At 35.3% G+C, this 24,188-nt stretch overlaps 1 protein-coding gene across 1 annotated transcript in view; it reads right to left on the reverse strand.

The window, feature by feature from the left end:
• Positions 1–24,188, reverse strand: part of BCHE (butyrylcholinesterase) — a 59,745-nt gene that overhangs the window by 31,773 nt on the left and 3,784 nt on the right. Inside the window, exon 2 of the mRNA XM_044255097.1 lies at positions 20,262–21,786. Coding sequence (XP_044111032.1) covers positions 20,262–21,786 — 1,525 coding nt within the window. The remainder of the gene's footprint in view (positions 1–20,261; positions 21,787–24,188) is intronic.

Below are 24,188 nucleotides of genomic sequence, written 5' to 3' on the forward strand. Positions count from 1 at the left end.
TCTCAAATAAATGAATAAAATCTTTAAAGTAAAAAGTAGCTACTTTTAGGTACTAAGCTAAGTATTCTTTTATTATTATAATTTATTGAAAAATGCCCATATCTGGTATTTTAAAGAAGTCAGTAGAGTTTTATACAATCCTCGGATGGTACCTATATTTATGATTATCTATATTATTAAAAATTATTGTTCTTATTCATCTTTATTATTTGCACTGTCCTTAATGTGGTATCTTCCCATGATGAAAAATGTTTAACTGATATTTCATGGAAAGAAGCATAGTACTGTGAATAGGCATGCACTCTAATAGTGTGAGATGGTATGTCTTCTTATTCTTTTTTTTTTTAAGATTTTATTTATTTATTTGACAGACAGAGATTACAAGCAGGCGGAGAGGCAGGCAGAAAGAGAGAGGGGGGGAAACAGGCTCCCTGCTGAGCAGAGAGCCCAATGCAGGGCTCGATCCCACAATCCTGGGGTCATGACCTGAGTCGAAGGCAGAGGCTTAACCCACTGAGCCACCCAGGTGCCCCTGATGGTATGTCTTCTTAAACAAGGATGTGTACTCTAGCCATGAACAGTCTATGCTACAAAGCATTGAACATTGGCATTAGTTCCTCCAGATTTTGTTTAACCCCCCTTTCTCTGTTATCTATCATTTCAAGTTATTGAACATGTTCAGATGCCCTTCATAATGTCATGAGATTGTCACGGTTCTCTAATTGCTAGAAAATCTTTACTTTCATGCTCAGCTTCAGTGAGGGTCCTCTGCATATATTTGTAACGGTTTTCGTTTAAAATTTTTAGTTTTAATCAGGACAAAAAATGATAGAAAGAGAAGCTACTGTGAATTAAACAAGACAAACTGAAAAATTATGATCAATCAGTGCTCTATAGCATGTTGATAAGTAAGAGAAAGATACTTTGTAGGTAGACTCTTTTTGATGTTGAAATAATTTTTATATTCTTTTACATATTGAATTATCAAATATTTGTGTTGATCGTTTTACTATAATCATCTTTTCTCTTCTGGTTTTCTTCCTTATTAAGTAAATAATTTTCAGTTCCTGATCACTAAAGATCGAAGATCAATTTTGATTTTTCCATCTTATTTTCCATTTGTAGATATCTGATTATATCAAGAATAGGTTCACAATAAGAGAACTTAAATATGTATACCAATATTTGGTAAAGTCAACACTGCTTTACAGTGTTCATTTTTGTCATTTGACAATAAATATGCATTTGTAAGTTTTAAGCTAATTTTCTGTAAATGTCTTAACATAAGGAAGGCCAATTGTAAAGATGATGTTCAATTTAATGTTTAAAAGTAATAATTTTTCTCACTGTTACATTATTTATTCATTATATATAAATGATGTCTATTGTACTAATAGTAGAAATAGTAGAAAAGAAGCGTAATTCAATAGAGAAGGTATAAAACAATCAACGTGGCTCCATGTAATAATTTCAGTAGAGATCAAAAAGCCAATCTTAATTTACCCATAGTCTATTATAAGCCTAAGTAATAGAATATCTGAACCCAAATTTGATGGAGATGATAAGATTAGGATTTGTACTTCATTGAATTTTAATCATTTTTAAAAGTGTTAGGTTTCTTTGACTTCTATAATGTTTACTTTGTAATAAAACCCTTTATATAATTACAAGGTCTGAATAATTTATTTCTAATAACTCAAATTTATAAGTAAGCAGAGCATTGTAAATTGTTGTTTTTAGTAGCAAATAATTTGAAAATGAAATCTGAGATTGACAAGTCCAGTGTTATAAATAGAATAGAATGTTAGAAAATCCTGTAAATAATGTTTTTGTTTGTTTGTTTGTTTGTTTATGTTATTTCCCCCTCATTCTTTATTTCAGGTTTCATTAATATGATTCAAAGTCTTCAAAAAAATGTTTTCATAAATAAATGAATTATTTATAAATAAAATGAATTATTTTATGAAACATTCATTTCCCAGAGGCTATCTTTTCTTAGGTGGAAAAGGAGAGTAAAAGATTAAAAAATAAACAATAAAAAACTCAAGTTGAATATTCAGAGCTTTGGAGATTTCGACTGAGGGAAAAGAAAACCTTATTTCTGTTGTAATCTTAATATTTTGATCAACCTTTGCTCTTTTGATGTTAATGTTTGCTCACCTCAGCTCAGGACACTTAAATCCTAAACTTGCAAACTGAGCCCTGTCAAGCCCTAGAGCTAATCTTGAGGAATGCAGCCAGGATTTAAGAAATGGAAGGTGTTCCTTCAGAGCCCCATTCTCCAGGCCCTGCTGGCCAGATACAATTGTGAGGGCCAGTTCTCACTACAATGTTCTGTATTTCCTTCTGTTTTCCCTCTGACTTAATATGTCCTTTACAGAACCTTTCTCAGCTTTTGCCAAATCCTGCTCAAACTCAGAACACTCTGTAGGCCCTCTGACTTGCAGTTAGAGTCGCCAGATTAAGCAAGAACCAAACAGACAACAACAACAAACAGAACTCCCAGTTATATATGAATTTGTTGCTTAGCTCAACAACACATAATTTAATTCTTTTAATATAGTATGCCCTGTGCAAATTTATGAAGGATACCTAACACTAAGAAAAATCATCTGTTGTTTAGCTGAAATTCACATTTAACTAGGTATCTTGTACTTTATCTGGCAATGCTACCTGTAGTATGTGTCTGGAAATATGTCAGCTACTTTGCATAAAGTTTTTTTGAATTTACATGCTAACCCAGAAGATAGGTATTAGCACCCCCATATTAAAGATGAGGAAACTAAGGACAAAAAGGATTCAATTATTTGCTCTTTCCCTTTCCCAGTGGCACACACAATCCTAATAGAGAGGGGGCGAAGTATAGGGAAGAGAGAAGTATCTGTGTTCTCCCATCAGACCACAGAATTCAAATTGGGGATCTTGGGTTTTCATTAATACCTGTAGGAATCTGAGGCAGCTTGAGCTCTGTAAGCTTCAGTGCCCTATCACACCATCTGTTGATGACCACCATACTTCCTTAGAGAGTTGCATAATGGAAGTGAAGTCCTGAGCAAACCACCAGAACATGTTAACAGGTAATGTATTTTCATTGATGCTATTAATACAAACAATAGTCTAGGCTTAAAATTGTTAATCCAAAGGCTTCTCAGGACTTTCTTAAGCAGATTCTTACCACACAGTAAGGCCAAATTACTATTACTTATAGGTCCCTTGCAAAGAGTGTTGCTTAAGGCCTCAGTTATTTTAATTATAACCACATTAATCTTTGTTAACAAATTAATTTTCCTGACAGGCATTGCACAATATTTTCTTGAGTGTGAAAGGATACCTAGAAGGCATTCCACAGCATGTTATTTGATCTCAGGGTTAATATTGCATTATCATTGTCACTAGCTGAATAGGAAAATGATGGGACTTCAAGTTGGAAAGAAATAGGGACCCCATCTAGGCTCTGAGGTTATTTCAGGGGTACAGACACTGAGACAGAACAAAAATAAAGACAAGGAAGCAAAACCAGATGCCCTGTCTCAACTGTGAGGGCTCAAATATTTTTCTAATAATTACAGTGTAACTACAGAAAATAGAAAACAACCACAAAAAAATGACCAGGCCTTGAAGAAGTTAACTATAAAGATTAATCAGACCTAGCAAAACCTATCTATAGATCATAGATGTCACAGAAAACAGAAAGACTCTCACACAATGATAACATCATGTCCAGTTCCAGATCCGTGACCCATCGGTAAGTTCCTGCTAAAATTCTAACAAAAGTTCAGAGATAAAAACCTTAGGTGGCACCCCCGTCAACCCCTCTCACTCCTGAGAGTTTTTCCTTTATCCTTGTTTAATAAAACTCTTTGCTCTGCTCACTCTCCTTTGTCCTTGAGATTCACGCTTGGACTCTGTGAGAAAAAAACCTTGCTTCCCTGCTTCATAGCTAGGGTATCAGAGGTTACGTTCCCCCTAGTTGCTTGTCTTGCTGTTCCTGTGACCTCTCAGACTGTTGCAAAGTTGCTTGCTTTCTGCCTCAGCTCTCAAAAAACTACTGCTTCTGATTTGTTTCTCATTTTAAAAAACAAACGAATTATTCTTTTAGAATTTGTGGCACATTACAAAGCCAAAAGATTCCAAATGATGAAATACCACCTTCTCAGTGGAATAAATATCAAAGAAATATCTCAGGATAGCTTTTTTTTTTTTTTTTTTTTTGATGTTCCGATTATTTGGGTGGTGGTTTTGTTTATTTTCTCTTTGATTTCCTATTCTTTTTTTTTTTAAAGATTTTATTTATTTATTTGACAGAGAGAGATTACAAGTAGGCAGAGAGGCAGATAGAGAGAGAAGGAGGAGGAAGCAGGCTCCCTGCTGAGCAGAGAGCCCGATGCGGGACTCGATCCCAGGACCCCGAGATCATGACCTGAGCCGAAGGCAGTGGCTTAACCCACTGAACCACCCAGGCGCCCTGATTTCCTATTCTTGATTCCATTAATTTGTGCTCTGCAACATCCAAGTTACCGGCAGCCTGACTTCTAACTAAGTAGTGTACATTATATGGAGATTCATTGTTTTCTAAAACAGAAAATAAGTAAATAAGTACAATTAAGTAGATGGTTATGAGGCTGATACAAAACCAAAATAGTCACATTAATCACTCATTGTATTAGTCCCATCAGCACATAGACATGTTGCAATATCGCCCATCAAAAAAGCAAAACAAGGGTGTCTGTGTGGCTCAGTCAGTTAAGCATCTGCCCTTGGCTCAAGACATGATCCCAAGGGCCTGGGATCGAGCCCCACTTTGGGCTTTCTGCTCCTCGGGGAACCTGCTTCTCCCTCTCCCTCCACTGCTCCCCCTGCTTGTCCATGCACACTTTCTCTCTCTCTCTCTCTCTGTCAAATAAATGAATAAATAAATAGATAAAATCTTTAGGGCAAGACCCACAGCAAATATCATCCTCAATGGGAATAAGCTTGCAGCCTTCCCATTGAGATCAGGAACAAGACAAGGATGCCCACTTTCACCCCTCTTGTTCAACATAGTATTAGAAGTCCTAGCAACAGCAATCAGACAACAGAGAGAAATAAAAGGTATCCAAATTGGTAATGAAGAAGTCAAACTCTCTCTCTTTGCAGATGACATGATTCTTTATATGGAAAACCCAAAAGACTCCACCCCCAAACTACTAGAACTCATACAGCAATTCAGCAACGTGGCAGGATACAAAGTCAATGTGCAGAAATCAGTGGCTTTCTTATGCACTAACAATGAAAATACAGAAAGGGAAATTAGAGAATCGATTCCATTTACTATAGCACCAAGAACCATAAGATACCTGGGAATAAACCTAACAAAAGAGGTAAAGGATCTGTACTTGAGGAACTACAGAACACTCATGAAAGAAATTGAAGAAGACACAAAAAGATGGAAGACCATTCCATGCTCTTGGATCGGAAGAATAAACATTGTTAAAATGTCTATACTGCCTAGAGCAATCTATACTTTTAATGCCATTCCGATCAAAATTCCACCGGCATTCTTCAAAGAGCTGAAGCAAATAATCCTAAAATTTGTATAGAATCAGAAGAGACCCCGAATCGCTAAGGAAATGTTGAAAAACAAAAACAAAGCTGGCGGCATCACCTTACCTGATTTCAAGCTTTATTACAAAGCTGTGATCACCAAGACAGCATGGTACTGGCATAAAAACAGACACATAGACCAGTGGAACAGAGTAGAGAGCCCTGATATGGACCCTCAACTCTATGGTCAATTAATCTTTGACAAAACAGGAAAAAATATACAGTGGAAAAAAGACAGTCTCTTCAATAAATGGTGCTGGGAAAACTGGACAGCTATATGTAGAAGAATGAAACTCAACCATTCTCTTACACCGTACACAAAGATCAACTCAAAATGGATAAAAGACCTCAACGTGAGACAGGAATCCATCAGAATCTTAGAGGAGAACATAGGCAGAAATCTCTTTGATATCAGCCACAGCAACTTCTTTCAAGATACGTCTCCAAAGGCAAAGGAAACAAAAGCGAAAATAAACTTCTGGGACTTCATCAAAATCAAAAGCTTCTGCACAGCAAAGGAAACAGTCAACAAAACAAAGAGGCAACCCACGGAATGGGAGAAGATATTTGCAAATGACAGTACAGACAAAAGATTGATATCCAGGATCTATAATGAACTCCTCAAACTCAACCCATACGAAACAGACAAACACATCAAAAAATGGGCAGAAGATATGAACAGACACTTCTCCAATCAAGACATACAAATGGCTATCAGACACATGAAAAAATGCTCATCATCATTAGCCCTCAGGGAGATTCAAATTAAAACCACATTGAGATATTACCTTACACCAGTTAGAATGGCCAAAATTAACAAAACAGGAAACAACATGTGTTGGAGAGGATGTGGAGAAAGGGGAACCCTCTTACACTGTTAGTGGGAATGCAAGTTGGTGCAGCCTCTTTGGAGAACAGTGTGGAGATTCCTCAAGAAATTAAAAATAGAGCTTCCCTATGACCCTGCAATTGCACTCCTGGGTATTTACCCCAAAGACACAGATGTCGTGAAAAGAAGGGCCATCTGTACCCCAATGTTTATAGCAGCAATGGCCACAGTCGCCAGACTATGGAAAGAACCAAGATGCCCTTCAACGGAGGAATGGATAAGGAAGATGTGGTCCATATACACTATGGAGTATTATGCCTCCATCAGAAAGGATGAACACCCAACTTTTGTAGCAACATGGATGGGACTGGAAGAGGTTATGCTGAGTGAAATAAGTCAAGCAGAGAGAGTCAATTATCATATGGTTTCACTTATTTGTGGAGCATAACAAATAGCATGGAGGACAAGGGGTGTTAGAGAGGAGTAGGGAATTTGGGTAAATTGAAAGGGGAGGTGAACCATGAGAGACTATGGACTCTGAAAAACAATCTGAGGGGTTTGAAGTGGCGGGGGGGTGGGAGGTTGGGGTACCAGGTGGTGGGTATTATAGAGGGCACGGCTTGCATGGAGCACTGGGTGTGGTGAAAAAATAATGAATACTGTTTTTCTGAAAATAAATAAATTGAAAATAAAAAAAAAAATCTTTAGGGCAGGGGGGAGCAAGAACAATTGTGAAAAAATTGGCATTCCTAGAGCCACTGAGCAATCACTGCAGACAAACTGCCTTATGTGCCTTTGTTTGCTCTGGGCCAAACCTTTGTACTTGCTAGAAAAGCAAGTGCTTTAAGCAGTTGTTTCAGAAATCGGTGGGAAAACAGATATCCTGGTCACAAGACTGAGACTTGTGGACTTTCTGAAGATAAAATCTTCAGTCCACTCGTGTATAACCCGGAGTAATCTGCGACTTAACACCTGCAGAAGCAGACTAACAACCACAGAAAAACTTTGTCTTTCCTTCAACTGATATAATTACCCCCTTCTCTTTCCTCACAAAACTGCCCTGTTTTCACCTGTAAGTGAAACACTATTTGGGTCTCTCCCTGATTCTGTGCTCCCCAAATTGCAATTCTTTAATCCCAAATAAATACTCATTTCCCTCTCATCCTGGCTCTTAATTTTAAATTGACACAATCAAAAAGGCTCCTGCCCTCTTTTCCCTGCCTCCCAGATTTGATCTCCCTACTTGACTTCAGAGTAAGCCTCTTCGAAAACTTGATTCAAACTGAAATTTCTTGTTCCTCTTCTTTTTTTCTCTTTGGAATCTCCATTAAAGTTTTAGTTCCCAACCACTCCATCAAAAATCCTATGCCTTTGCCGCCAATAATCTCCACATTTCCAAACCCAAAGCTCTTTGTGTACAGTTTCATGTAGTTTTCATTATATCCATTCATTATATTTAATACTTTCATTACCCCTTCCTTGATACGTTTTGAAATGAAATTACCCTATCCTTGAAAGGTTTTCTTCATTTGCTCTTGGAGAGGTAACTTGTTCTCCTAGTTGCCTTTCTAACTCATTGGTTACTCATTCTCTCTGCTGGTTGCTCTTTTTCCTCCTGACCTCTAGGCTAGGAGTGCACAGGCATCTGCTCCGTCCACAACCTCTATCAATCTCGTGGCTTTAAATACCATCCTCATGCCCTTAGATACCAAATTTATATCTCTAACCCCAACCTTTCCCCTGAGTTCTAGACAACAGTGTCAGAATTGTTATTTTATTGCTCCAAGTATCTATAAAATAGACATCTTAAACCTACAACATTTGAAATAGCACTTTGGGTTACAAAATCCCAACCATCTCCTCCCATAGGCATCCCTATCTCAGAAAATGGCACTTCTTGTGGCTCAGACCAAAAATTTTGGGACATCTTTGCCATCACTTACTCTTTCACATCCCACACCCAGTCTGTTAGTAAATCCTACGAGATCTTTCTTCAAAGTACAGGTATGTCTTGTTTTATGGTGCTTCTCTTTGTTGCCCTTGACAAATACTGCATTTTTTACAATTGAAGGTTTGCAGCAACCCTGCCTCCAGCGAGGATATTTGCATATTTTTTTTCCAGTAGCATTTGCTCATTCTGTGTCTTTGTGTCACATTTTGGTAATTCTCACTACATGGCAATTTTTTTTCATTATTTTTTATTATATTTGTTATGGCTATCCATGGTCAGTGACCTTTGATGTTACTATTGTAACTGTTTTTGGTCACCACAAAGATTGCCCATTTAAGACAGAGAACTTAACAGATGTATGTATTCTGTCTACCAAACATTGCTTACCCTCTCTTCAGCCCTGTATATTATATGACCCAACCATACAAAAAGTTTTAACTTGTGATTAACAAGTACTCTATAAAAAATGTAGATTTTCATATCAAGGACTTTTACAAAATGTCTGATTTTCATACCTCCAGAAACATTATGAAACCAGTACAAGCATGATTGGAATTATGGCTTTTAAACAAGCAAGGAATTCTAACACTTGTAATGCCATTGGGTTATTTTGTTGGTTTGTAATGTTTTACCAGATAAAATATATTTTGGTAGCTAATATTTTAACTCTAGTCATAAAAACAAATATTATTTTGGTAGCAATCCTTAGAGACTGATACACCAAAAATAATGTAATTTGTATAAGATAAAGACTCAATTGCTTTTATATAACAAAGGTCTGTAGCAATTAAATACAGGCATTTCATTTACAATAAATCTACAGATTATCCTACCAGGTTAATAGTATCTATCATGCTAATAAGAAGGAGTCTAGGTAAAATATTAACATATAAATAAAAATCAGGTGGAGTAATGCTTTTTAGCACTAGGATCTTGAGTGTTATTGATTAGGAGGAAAACTGAAGCAAGAATAATTTCTTAGAACTCATAAATCTAAAAAAAAACAAAAAAAAACCCAAAAAACCTCATAAATCTGACCAAACACATTTTAGTTATATCTAATTATGAAAGTCAGAGAAATTGTATTTTATACAGTAAAATACTTAAATTCACATTTTGGCTACTGCATTTTGTTACTTAGTGAAATATGACGTATTACTTCATACCTTACAGGTCTTCTGAAGTATTGCATTTATATGTCACTGAAATAATGACTTTGATTTTTAAAATAATAATTCATTAATTCTACTGTCAGACTGAACTTTAGATTTACAAGTGCACTGAATGCTATATTTTTTCCCAAATACAGAAAACATTTCGAAAACCATATAGAACAAATCACATTGTTATTTCCAAGTAAATAACTCCTGTTAATGTGATTTTCCATGTTTTAATGAGCTCCCTTATACTATAAAAGCATTAGTTCTCCCCTACTTCACTGTGATAAAGTATTTCAAAACATTTAGTCAAATGTATTTTAGTTTTATAGCTATCTTCATAGATGCAACCCCTGCATAGATGCAGGGATCTGGTATTTTCTTCTCAGACGACTGTCACTGATGGTAAAATATCGCAGCCCTCTAAAACGGGTTTGCAAGTGATCCTATGTACACATTAAACTGTCCCATAATGTAATTCCTCCTTTTCAAATAAGTTACACTAATGCATGTATATATATTTTTTAAAAATTTTATTTATTTATTTGACAGAGACACAGCAAGAGAAGGAACACAAGCAGGGGGAGTGGGAGAGGGAGAAGCAGGCTTCTTGCCTAGCAGGGAGCCTGATGTAGGGCTTGATCCCAGGACTCTGGGATCATGATCTGAGCAAAAGGCATAGGCTTATCGACTGAGTCACCCAGGCACCCTGCATGCATTTTTTTAATCTACAAAAAATCTGTTAAACTTAAGGTACTTTACACTGCAGCTACTATTCATTTTTTATTCCTTACAGAGTAATTTCACATCTAATTCCTCGGGAGGGGGGCAGAATTTGAAGTGATAGAACACTGATGCTGTCATGATAGCAATAAAATAAATTCAAGGGGATTGGAACTCTGACCCTTTTGCAAAGTCATCAAAATATTTCAGTTAGGTTAATTATGATAATGTACCACAAATAATTATAGAATCAGAGGGTAAGGATTTTTTTTCTTCACTCTGGAAACCACATGAACTATTATCTGTCAGAAAATCTAATTATAAGCCTGATAATAATTGCACTAGATGGCCAGATGACAGCCTTTCACAAACTTAAACTTGTCTCTACATCTCATGACGTCTAATTTTAGTCTGTTCTCTGCCCTTACCCTTGTAACATTAACCAGGCAGGTATCAGCATGCTAACATGTTAAAATTATTAGTTTGCAACCAAATGCATTTCCTAAGACTGTTTAATGACTGCTTTCAATAAATCATGGTGAAGGCAGCCTGGTGAATGGATAATACAAGGAAATGAAAGTTAATAGTCTAGAGTCATAGTTAATCTTTGTTCTGTCACCTATTAGCTCCAATTCACTTTTCTTCTATGGACCACACACTTCTCATCTGAAATGTTAGATAATGTCATCATTCTGGCATTTTTTTCATTCTAATAATAGAACCCATACACTTCATACCTTGCAAGTGTAATGATATCATTCACATTAACACAATCGTTACCTGCTATCCTTTTGCTATATTTAAGGCAACTCTTATTGAGAAATGTGTTGTAATGAAGTCCCAGAATATTTATTTTGTTAAGTTAAAACATACAACAAAAATAATTTCAAGTATAATTTGAAAATTAATTTCTTGGTGAAGAGATTTGTGCAAACTTTACATAATGAATAGGGACACATACTAATTCCTACAGAAATTTAGAATGAAAAAGCACTGGTTTTCTACTTACACTTTCTTTGACTTTCCTTAGTTTTTCTATTACCTTTTGAAAATATAAAATGATTGCAGGAGGGGGGAAAATAAGAACACACAAAGAAAATACACTCACTTAAAAAATAAGTGGGGTTGGGGTGCCTGGGTGGCTGCTTGGGTTAAAGCCTCTGTCTTCGGCTTGGGTTATGATCTCAGGGTCCTGGAATCGAGTCCAGTATTGGGCTTTCTGCTCAGTGGGGAGCTTTCTTCCTCCTCTCTCTCTGCCTGCTTCTCTGCCTACTTGTGATCTCTGTCTGCCAAATAAATAAATAAAATATTAAAATAAATAAATAAGTGGGGTTGAAATAATTGTCCTTTCAATCACTTTATTTTGTGTGTCATATGTAAGTAAACGAGATAGAATCACACCTACTAAACACTAATATTATTAAATCTACTTTGTATTATAAATATTACAAAATACATTATTATTGCATGTCTTCCTACTAGTACAGTGAAGTTACAACAATGTCTTTGAAGCACCCAATCCTTAATGCATGTGTGTATATGAAGATATATATATCTCAAATATTTTAAATCGGAAACAAAGTTTACTGCATTAGAAGTCTGACAAATCTCTAAATCATAATCGTTATAATTACAATTTAGTATATTAAAGCATGCCTATTTTTAAATTGTCTCAATTATTAAAAAAAAAATTTCGTGCACTAATTATGGCTTAGCATTTAATTTAATCACACCTACTTTCCAGTACAGAAATCAGAAACTGTTCTTATTGTTTTTAATGGACCAGTGAATCATGGGACTGAAAGTCGTATATTTTTGTTTCCTTCTATTAAATTGTTCCATCTGTGATAAAGTTTTTTCCAGTCTAAAGGAATAAATAGGAAATAAATAAAATACACAAAAGTAGCAGCAGATACGCTATAATCAAGTTACAAATACTTTGTTAAGGAATTTTTTTGGTGTCATGATATTAAAATAAGACAAAAGTATGCCATAACATTTATGTCTGGCCAAAAAAAAAAAAAAAGTCAGGAAACATTATGCACTTCAGAGAGATTCTGAATAAATGGATTATCACCAAAAAGACAGAAACCAGTTAGCTGCTTCAACTTTTAGTTTATCTTTATTTGTTTGAAAACTTCATTAATTAATTCCTGTGGAGCTGGGAAGTAAACAACTGTACATTTGGGGGGAGAAGGCAAGTTCGATCTTATGTAAGAATAGATTGAAGTAGTTTGTGCCTGGTAGGGGGAAAATATGTTTTGTTGTTGTTGTTGTTGTTTTAATTGTAAGGGCGAATGCAATTCTCTGTAAATGATAAGTTAACATTTACATATGTCAGTAATGGAGGTCTATTTATATCCCCATTTTATAGATAAGGAAAAATAGTAGGGAGTTTGAAGTAAGTTGCCTAAGGTGATATAAACATAAGATCTGTAGAAAGATGAACACTGGATACATAAGGGCTGTCACATACAATTGGGATGACTGTGTAACTTAGCGGTGAATGGCTCCCCTTGAAGTTGTACACTGGAGGAGCTCTGAATATAGTACCTGGAGAGGATACAGTAAACAAAAGATTATCTGACACAGTGGGAAGCAACAGGAGGGGTCCTGGAATAATGATCCTCCACTATCTTACATTATGCTACTAATTATATTTTGGCTATTTTACTTTCTTTAGCTGCTCTGGTCTCTCTGATAAATCAAGTTTGAATTCACCAATTTCCTGTATAATTGGGATAGTGCTGAATGGATGTTATTAAGTTCTGCTTAATTTAATTTCTTGCCCATCAGGTTATTGCTTAGGGGCGCCTGGGTGGCTCAGTCGGTTAAACATCTTCATCTGCCTTGGCTCAGGTTGTGATCCCCGGGGGTCCTGGGATCTAGCCCCACATCAGGCTCCCTGCTGAGCAGAGAGTCTGCTTCTCCCTCTCCTTCTGACCTTCCTCCTCCCTTGTTAGTTTTCTTTCTCTTTCTCTCAAAAATAAAGTTATTGCTTGGATGAATGATTGATGGATACATATGTGAATTGATATTTCAACATATAATGGTATAGAGTATTGGGTGTAATGCACAATGGACCTGTGTATTATTTGGGTAAGGTTTTAAATTCATTTTCAAAGATGGGATTGAGGGAAAAGTAGGAGCAACCCAAGTACATATAGGTGGTAATTACAATTAGCAAAGGTTTACATGATATTGTGGCTTCTGTTTTGTAAGGAATTTAAAGTACTACAATAGAGATACCATATCTGAATACACTTTAGTGCTATCACAAAATAATGTTTTCTCATTTTTGCCAAGAAGTCAAACTAAAAAGACTTTTATATGTCTTGAAAATTGATAAGATATTCTAAAGTAACTGCAAAAAAGAGTTTCATGTAACCAAATGAGAAATACAAAGGTTAAGATTCCTTTAAAATACAAATGGGGGAAGTTTGGACTTTTGTGTTTATCCACGATGGAGTGATTTAAACTAGCTTAACCTTTTCACCATAAACAATTATAATACTGGACAAAAACAAAAACAAAAACAAGGCAGTGAGTTTGAGGAACCAGATAACTGGCAGCACAAGTCTGTGTTCTTTGAATGCAGGGAACTCCAATGTAAACCTGTGCTTACTGCAGTTACTTACAGGAGAAGAATTTCTTGTCCAAGATGCAGGGAGCATGAGCCTAAGCAGTTGAGTAGCTTCACTGAGGTCAAGGGACAGAAATAAGAGTTCCTGGATACAGAATCTGCAATCTGTGGAGCCCGACTCCAAGAAGGAAGGAGTGAGGCTAAAATTCTCTGCAGGGATTTCCTGCAGATTTTTGGCTGAGGCCTGGGATGATTACGTACAGGGTGAGAGTCTAAGAGGCAGAAGAGAGAGAAGCAGCAGTGGGGCTGAGAGCAGAAGAGAGATGGGAAAAGTTGGAGAGCAAATAACTATCAAAATGTTGTCAACACTTCATTTACATCACATTAGTACCTCTTTAATACTCAGCTGGAGGCAAAGCTAAACCTTACAAGTAAGGAGTACAGGGAGATTTGGTCTACCACATCCTAATAGATCCTGAAACCAAGTACCTCTAACACCCTAAGTAAAGACAGACTTTTAAACCTGACTTTTGAGTTTAATTCCTACCAAGTTGGAGGATCTATAAAATATCTTGGACCTCCCCTGGATCCACTCCAACATAATATAAAACCATGCCTATTACACATTTGAAACAAACTTCAGTGTATATACAACTTTTAATCGAATCACCTGGTAAAAAAGGAAAACATTCTTCAGTGCAAGCATACTTCTTCTGAGAGGGATAAAATAATACAGTTTTTGCTGCATATAATCCATGAAGTCCACTATAAAGTTGATAATTATAAAGCATGCAAAGAAATAGAAAAATAGAAACTGAACCCATGAACCAGATATTGGTTGAGCAAACAAAACCTTAAAACTGTTTTAAATAAGTTCAAGAACTTAAAAAACAATATATTTTTAAATAGGAGACAGGGAGGGACTCTTCTCAAAGAAATGAAATTGTTTTTTAAAAAGGAAATTTTTACCTGAAAACTAAAACAAAATAAAAAACTCATGGGATGGGTTCAGCTACAAACTGGAGAAGGTTGAAATGCTCAGTGAGCTTGCGGAGAAATCAATAAAAAATACTTAATTTGAATAACAGAAGCAAAACTGAAGAAAAGGGAATAGAAATTTAGTGACCTGTGAAATATTAAACTACCTAGTACATGTATAGTTGGAGTCTTAAAGGAGATGAGAATGAGAAGGAGGCAGAAAGAATATTTGATGAAATGCTGACCCAAAATACTACAAATGTGACATTAAAATCAACAAGAAGAGTCTTGGTGAAATCCAGACCCCCCCCAAAAAAAAGTTATACTTGGAAACATCATGGACAAACTATTGACAATCCAAGATAAAGAGAAAATTTTAAAATCAACCCAGAGCGGGCGCCTGAGTGGCTCAGTGGGTTAAAGCCTCTGCCTTTGCCTCAGGTCATGATCTCAGGGTCCTCGGATTGAGTCCCACCTGGGGCTCTCTGCTCAGCAGGGAGTTTGCTTCCTCCTCCCTCTCTCTGCCTGCCCCTCTGCCTATTTGTGATCTCGCTCTCTCTGTCAAATAAATAAATAAAAATATTTTAAAAAATGTTTAAAAAAAAATCGACCCAGAGGCGTGGAAAAAAAAAAAAGACATTGCATACAGGGAGAAAATCATATGAATAAAATCTCACTTCACATCAACACTAGAGATACAAGAAGATAATGGAAAAGAAAAAAAAATCAGCTCAATACTCTATATTCTTTTTTTTTTCTTAAAGATTTTATTTATTTATTTGACAGACAGAGATCACAAGCAGGCAGAGAGGCCAGCAGAGAGATAGGAGGAAGCAGGTTCCCCACTGAGCAGAGAGCCTGATGTGGGGATCGATCCCAGGACTCTGAGATCAGGGCCTGAGCTGAAGGCAGAGGCTTTAACCCACTGAGCCACCCAGGCGTCCCAGTACTCTATATTTTTAAAAAATATCCTTCAGTGGAGGTAAAATAAAGGCATTTTCAGATAAAAGAAAGCTAATGAATTTGTAGCTAGTCAACCTACACAATGAAAAATCCTTAAGAAAGTTCCTCAGCGTGAAGGGAATGATACCAGATGAAAACTAGAATCCACAGGTAGGAATAAACATTAGAAATGGCAATTCTGTGGGTAAATATGAAAGACCATTTTTCCTTTTCTTTTATAAATTTGCCTAAATATAACTGATGGTTTGAAGCAAATAGTTTTTTAAGAGAGATTTTATATTATGCATTGCCTAAACATATAACAGCAAGGTGAGGAACACTGAGAATACATGAAATAATGTTAGTTTCTTACATTTGTGAAGAAGTTTGGGTGATGTAGAAAATGGGAAATGTGAATTGTGAAGAAAGTGGAAAATGTCAGTTACAAAATGCAGAATGTTTCAGTTTAACGTAAGTTGACTTTCAGAAATTAAAGAAATAATTGCTAGCCCTAAAGCAAGCATGAGAAAAAATATTAAAGGCAAATTAAAATGTCTATATAAAAATCAAATGGAATAAAAAAGACTTTCAATTAATGCAAAAAAAAAAGCTGCAAAGGAGCAACAGGAAGAATGAACTTAAGAAAAGGAAGATGATATACTTAAAATCATATTGATAAACACATTAAATGTCAAATGAATTAATCATACCACCTCAACTGTAAGGGAGATTTCTTTAGAAATCTAAGTGAGATAAAAGGATAGAACAAAATGTGAAACATAAGTATAGAAAACTTGACATGTTTATCTTGATATTAAACAAAGCCAACTTTGGGATGAAAAGAAACACTTTGTGATGATAGAATGGTCAATTAGTCAGGACTACATAATCCTAAATATGCACAGAAATTAATAATGTAGATTTAAAATACTAAAAGAAATTAGCAGAGCTAAATGGGGAAATGAGTAACACCACAATGACAGCTGAAGATGTGAATACCTCTTCGTATTTGAAACAAATAGGCAAAAATATTAAGGAGAATATAAGAAGACCTGAGCAACTGTGAACTAACTGATTTACAGAACACACCATACCAAGTAATGGAAGAGCACATAAACTAATCACCCATCCAAATTGTAAGGGACATAAAGCATTTTTTTAAAAAAAATATATTTCAAAGGGGAAGATCTTACAGAGTATTATCTGTTACTAGAATGGAATTAACCTAGAAATCAGTAACAAAATATCTAGAAATTATCCAAATACTTGGGAGTTAAATAACAAGTCTACTAAATGACCCATTGGCAAAATAAAAAATCACCAAAATTATTTTGAATTTAATTTTTTTTAAGGTAGGCTCCAGGCCGACACAGCATGGAGCCCAACAAGGGACTTGAATTAATGACCCCGAGGTCAAGACCTGAGCTAAGACGGAGAGTCAGACACTCAACCAACTAGGAACCTCTTATTTTGAATTTGATTATAACAAAAATATAATTTATAGTAGACATTATTTACGAAGGAGAATTTGTTAAAGCACTTAATGAACCATGAACTTGAAAACTCGTTTTTCTGAATAATTATTACTGCTCCTAGTTCTACTTTTTTACTTTCTTCGTGTGTTATTTTTGTGATATGAAGAAATAGGAATGTGCAGTTTCTCCATCTTGGGATAACTAACATTTGCAATGAATAGTTCTTTGTTGTGGAGGCTATTCTGTGCTTTGCAGGAAGTGTAGCAATATCCTTGGGCTCCTTAGTAGCAATTCCCCTTCCCAGATGTGGCACTCAAACACAGATCCAGACATTACTGAATGTTTCTAGAAGTGGGAAGGTGAGGAGGGGTCAGGAAATTAATCTCCCTGCATTGAAAACCACAGAACTAGAACTTTTGTGGTCACTTTTGTAGTCAGATAGATGGGGATGGATTTACAAACTGTACATTTACCAACCTTTTTTCGTTTGGAGTTTTCTTAACCATTCTAAGCTTCTGTATTTATTCCTAGGTATACTTTAAAGGAAGATAATGTATACCAGGTGATTAACATTGTGTTTGCCAATAAGTGAACCCTCAACACATATGAAGTATTATTTTTTCTGTTTCACTGTGCAAATATGGACTGTAAAGAAACTCCTCAATGAAAATGACATTTTGTGATAGCCAAACTACTTCAAAAAGTTTACTTTAATCTTTATGATTTATAATCTCATTGAATGAATTTATCATTATAATTAAAATGTGTCAACCTTCACATAATCCCATGAAATTATGCTAATCATGGAAGTAGATTAGAATTCAACAGTCTATTCCATTGAGCATTGAAGAGTCTCTCTTTGAACTGTTGCTGTGTGTCAAGATATTCATTACATCTGATTCTCAGTATTCTCCATTGTGACATAAGAAAGTATAAATGCTTTGATGATTTCAACATGCAAAATAAAGTTCTTTAAAAATTACAGGCATCAATAATTTTAAGAAAAATATCTCCTTAAATACTCTCTAGAATTGTAAGAAAGAATTTAAAACATAATAAAATGATTTAATATGGATATAGTCTTTCAGGCGAGAACAGAATGAGACAGAAATAACTCTAATGCTTCTCTAGAAATGATGATCTTCAGCAGAAAATGACGTGGAGAAGTCATAAGATATTGCACAACTACAATTAATAGCCCACGTGTCTTGAACATATGTATGTTTTTTACTCATTCTAGCCTTAACCTGTTTTTGTTCAATGGTTTGACAACCAAATATTTGATAAATATGTCACATACCCACCCAGTACTTTAATAGTAAAATCAGTTTCTCTTTTCAGAAGCTAGTTCAGCCTAGTTTGGGAAGCTCAGCATACAATGAAAAAGCTCACCCAGACAAGTTACGGTCAGTAACTTCTGTTGAGAGTGAAAAAGAGATCTGAAGCAATTACAACTCTAAGAATTGAAGATACGCTAGGTGAAACTTCTGGCTGCTCAGGACCTTAAAAAAAGAGTAGGACTCATGTCATTAAAAAGGAGAGGGGCAGCTGTTCTAAACAGGATGCAGAACAAGAACAAGACTGGAAGGTATATTAAGCTTGAAATCTTTGGCATTCATGAGATAACTGGCCCACCAAGAAACCAGGTATTGTTGGAGATTGTGGGTTGCAGTAAGATTATAGATGTCTTTTAATGACAGAGAGAAGAATTTTTGCTTTAGACACAATGGATAGCATTAGAAATTGTTGAGAAGAATTATACCATATAAGAACTTTGTAGAAGATATATTTAGTGACATGAAATAATGAATTTCAGATGGAGGTTTGAAGAGAAAACTAGAACGCAATAGCATCACTATCAACATTCTCCCCAATTATAAAAGATAATATGACAGATTGGATTAATGCATCTATTAATTTGTGAGTTTCTGCAAGTACTCACAGTATTTTAAAAATAGATGCTCAAATTTCTATTTCTTTTGTTTTTCTCTTTGATACGAATTATTCCAATGTATAAAATTCTTTTGGGGGTTACAAAAAACCCCTTATTTTCTATACACATACATTTGTATATTTAAGAGACACAAATAAGAAAATATATTTGAACAGATTATTTTCTTCTGACTCTTGGGGACATAATATCAGAATATTTATAACATATAAGGAAAAAATATGTTCTTCTATCATACTTCTCACTAGGTAATGTCAGCTATATGATTGCTCAAGCCAAAAGCAGTTTAGCTAAACCTGAAGACCCTTATAGCTGCTCCTGTCCAACACAGGTCACCTGAAAGCTCTGAATAAACCTATTAGGGAAAAAATTGATAAAATGCCAAATTCTGCGTTTGTATTTGAAGTAATCTGAGGGCCAACCCCAACACTGTTTTGCCCTTTGATTTTCCTGAATGGCAATGTGTTTTTCCACCTAGCAGTTACCACTACCTTTGCTTATGAGTATGAGGAGAAGATACATTCCTACACTTCCCTAAACCTTGAAACACTATAAACTTTGAGGTTAAAAAGTATGGTGACTATAACTTTAGCTTTCAAGGTTAACATCTATTTGCATATAAACTTTGGCTAATATTACTACAGTCCTTTGCAGTATTTTAGAAATGAAATCAGAAAATTTTTTTATAAAAGTTCTTCATGATTTCTTTTAACCACCCTGATGTAAGAAATTGAAATTCATTATATAATATAATGAAATAATATTATTAATATTATTTAATAAAATAAAATTATAAAAGTATATTATATTATAGAGGGCACGGCTTGCATGGAGCACTGGGTGTGGTGAAAAAATAATGAATACTGTTTTTCTGAAAATAAATAAATTGGAAAAAAAAGTATATTATAAAAACCACAATTATAAAAATTATTTAAAAAATTATAAAAACCAAAAGTAGTTTATGGTCCAAAAAGAGTAAATAATTAAAACATTTATGTGCCTTTAATGACACCTATACCAGACAACAAACAAAGCTAAGCAAAAACCAAATAAAATCAAACAAGAGCAATCACAAAAATCAGCACTTACCCATATTTTGCAAAATTTGCCCAGTATTTCATTATGGATCTACTCAAAATTTCCTCAGCTTTTGTGTAATTAGCTCTTCTTTCCAGAGGTAAACCAAAGACAAATTCAATTTCGTAACCATGCATCACTCCCATCCATTCTGGCCAAGGAAGTTGGGAGGATCGGTGTTCAAAATAGTAGAAAAAGGCATTATTTCCCAATTCTGAGAACTTTTTGGTGAACTCCAAGGCAGGGCATATGATATTATAATCCCCAAGAACATCATCCAATGCATCACGGTATTTTTCAGCTCTCTGATCATCTAACAAGTCCACATAATAAAAAAGGATTGATTCCCTTCCAAATTCACTCACTCCTGGAAAATACATCTTTAAACCTTCTTGAAAGTCTTTTCTAGTTATGATACTGTTGTTATCTTTGCTGAAACCTGGAGCACGGTATACTAAAAATGCTGTCCCTTCATTTTTATTAACACCCACCAAGATCTGTGCTTTTTTGAACTGTCCAAGTTGGAGTAGTGTATCTGGCATGTCAGTGAGAAAATCGCCATCCACAATTGGACCAAAGTTTACAGACAAAAGTGGATCAGAGGGGACAACCAAGACTTCATTCAGTAGAACTTCCTGGGGATCTTTGTTTCTAAGGCATTTGATTATCTCTGTCTCATTTTCTTTAGAGCAACCAATATATTTCGCTAAGGTCAATGTTCTGTTCCTGGCTTCATCAGGAGACATCACTGCCCAAGGGGCATTAGAGGATCCACTTTGCAGAATGGCTCTGGTAAACAATGGCTGACTTCTAGGAGAAAGTAAATGAAGGCCAACTGAACCTGCTCCTGCACTTTCTCCAAAGAGAGTTACACTTTTAGGATTTCCACCAAAGGCTGCTATATTTTTTTGGACCCACTGAAGTGCCAACTGTTGATCAAACAAGCCCATGTTCCCTGGTACCTCGGGATTTCCTGGTAAAGCTAAGAATCCTAGGGCACCCACCCTATAGTTCATTGAAACTACAATAACTCTTTCAACCCAAGCTAGAAATTTGCCATCATAAACAGGCAAAGATGATGTTCCAGTTTGAAAACCACCACCATAGATCCAGATCATTACAGTCGCATTTTTCGGTTTAGGTGTTGGAACCCACACATTCAGATATAAACAGTCTTCACTGAGATCCGTGTTTGGGTTCCACATCTCTGATCCAGGGAAACCTGGGAAACTCTGATCTGTGTTCTGATAGCAAGAATTTGCATACTTTGTGGCATTCCAAGTATCGGACCACTTGGTCAAGAACTGTGGCTTTTTGAATCGAAGTCTACCAAGAGGTGGCTGTGCGTAGGGAATTCCAAGAAAGGCTGTTACCGTGCCACCTAGAACAGGCAAGTTGATCCCTCTGACTTTTCCATTCTTGGTGGTAATTATGATGTCTTCTTCTGTGCGTGACTTCCCAATAAGCACCCAGAACAGAAGAAACCGCAAGAGAAATCGGATGCTTATGATTGTACACTTGCTCTGCATTTTGGTTTCTGAAAGAGAGGTAATCAGAAAGTTTTAAAAGCTTCATGCATCAAGTATTATATTTTATTTATGATAATTAACTGAAATACAGTAGTTCTTATTAATCCTGCCAGTTATGAAAACTAATAAATCTGCTACTACTATAAAGATTTTGTTAAACAGAAACACACACACACACACACACACACACACAGAAAATGCTTGGGGATATTTCAATTTTCAATTTAGAACAGGAATAAGTGGAATGGAAATTACCAATTATTTCACTTTGGGAAGATTCATTATCAAGTTTCTGTAAGGAAGATTTAGTATTTTAAAGAGGAAATTTGTCCTGGGTATATATACTTTTTTTTTTTTAAAGGTTTTTTATTTATTTGTTTGACAGAGAGAGATCACAAGTAGGCAGAGAGGCAGGCAGAGAGAGAGAGAGAGAAGGAAGCAGGCTCCCTGCTGAGCAGAAAGCCCGATGTGGGACTCGATCCCAGGACCCCGAGATCACGACCTGAGCCGAAGGCAGCGGCTTAACCCACTGAGCCACCCAGGCGCCCTATACTTTTTTAATCATACACAGACCCACCAAAACTGGCATTAAGTGGTAGTCAACTCATGAAGATATCATTTCTACTTCAGTTAGAGGAGAAAATATAAGCTCATGTGTTCTCTGAAATATGTACAGTTCTATTCATGGTCAGCTGACTCTTGACAGACTGTGAAGTAGATTGAGAACATTTAAAGGTCCTTAGACTTCTGTTAGTAGCATTTTCTTTTTCCATGGTCCCTCCTGTGGTTCTTTTTGCCTCCTGGTTTCTTCCTCTACACAATCCAGAAGAGAATTTGGACAATCTATTCATTGAATATTAAGTAACAAAAATACAACTGTTGTCATCGATTTTAAAAATTGTGAATACTGACAAATCTGCTGCTACTGTAAAGAACTATGGGAAAAACTGGGAGAGAGGACTGTGGATATATACCAGACAATTTTCCTGAAAGCGAGTAATGAAGAAAGCCTTCTCTAGCTGAACTACAATGTTAATGGGAGAACCAGCAGCTGATAATACAACGTTTGAGCAGATACTTCAAAAGAATTTTACATGCAGGGATTACTCAATGCACATCTGTTATTTGTTAATTGATCAAAGTATATGCAACTGGTGAGGTTACATGTGTTAACATGGTCAGATTACTTGCATTTTGATAGTGGACAAAATAAGTGAGATTGAGAGGACTAATGCTGAGGAATTACTGGAAAGAGGAGAAGAAAAAGGAATCTTTGAGACTTATGAAATCAAAACTATTTGATATTTTATTAAATAATATTTATTGATGACATGAAAAGATTGCTTATGGAAATCAAAGTTTTGTTAAAAACTCATAATGTGGAGCACCTGGGTGGCTCAGTGAGTTGGTTTCAGCTCAGGTCATGATCTCATGGGTCATGAGATCTAGCTGCATAGGGCTCTAAGCTCAGTAGGGAGTCTGCTTCTCTCCCTCCCCCTTCTACTCCTGCCCCCCACTCGTGCTCTGCATGCTCTCTCTTCCTCAAATAAATAAATCTATCTTTAAGAAAATTCATATTGCACACCAGAATTTCTTTAAAATTAATAAAACCTAAAAATCAGATTCTGAAACTTTACATGACAAAGAGGAACACAAAAATGAAATGCCCATATCATTTAAAAGAAATAACATCTTTGTATAACTGAAAGAAAACCTGATTAAAACAGTCAAATACAAACACTGATTTTCATGCACACAATAATAACAAAGGTCCATAAATGTACAAAATTTTTTTCTGTATTATTTTTTGATACTGTAATTTTAAATACAGTCTATGTGTCTAAGGTGCCTAAGAAGCTAGTGCTGTGAGCATTGAGAATTTGTATTAGTGTTTTTTTTTTTTTAACTTAGATTGTCTCAGAAGGTAGAGAGAATAAAGTACTATTCTGAAAACTCTTTCAGGGTTAGGATTCTCACATTTTAAATCAACCTCATTCACCGCTGTTAATAGTACAGTTATTGGTCAACAAGTATTTTTTGAGTCCCCCCAAAAGATCTGGATAACCTGATCAGTTGTATAGTATTTTGTTTAGTGTATTTATGGGTATTTCTATATCTATATATCTATATATTTACATCTAATTCTATCAATGTCCATATATGTATTTATATGTGTGTGCATGTATACACACACATATATGTCTATATATAATAAGTATAAAAATAATAAGATTTTAAGAAATAAAATCATGACATTATTTTATGTTATCAGTTTTGATACAATTGAATCTGTGTTAAGACTATTAAATATATTATTGAACTATATAATATTTTAATACTATTCTATACTATCATGGTATTTATGATTTCTATACTATTATGATATGATATAATATAATATTTATAATAT

Source organism: Neovison vison, chromosome 6 (genome assembly GCF_020171115.1).
Source record: "Neovison vison isolate M4711 chromosome 6, ASM_NN_V1, whole genome shotgun sequence".
Taxonomy (NCBI): domain Eukaryota; kingdom Metazoa; phylum Chordata; class Mammalia; order Carnivora; family Mustelidae; genus Neogale; species Neogale vison.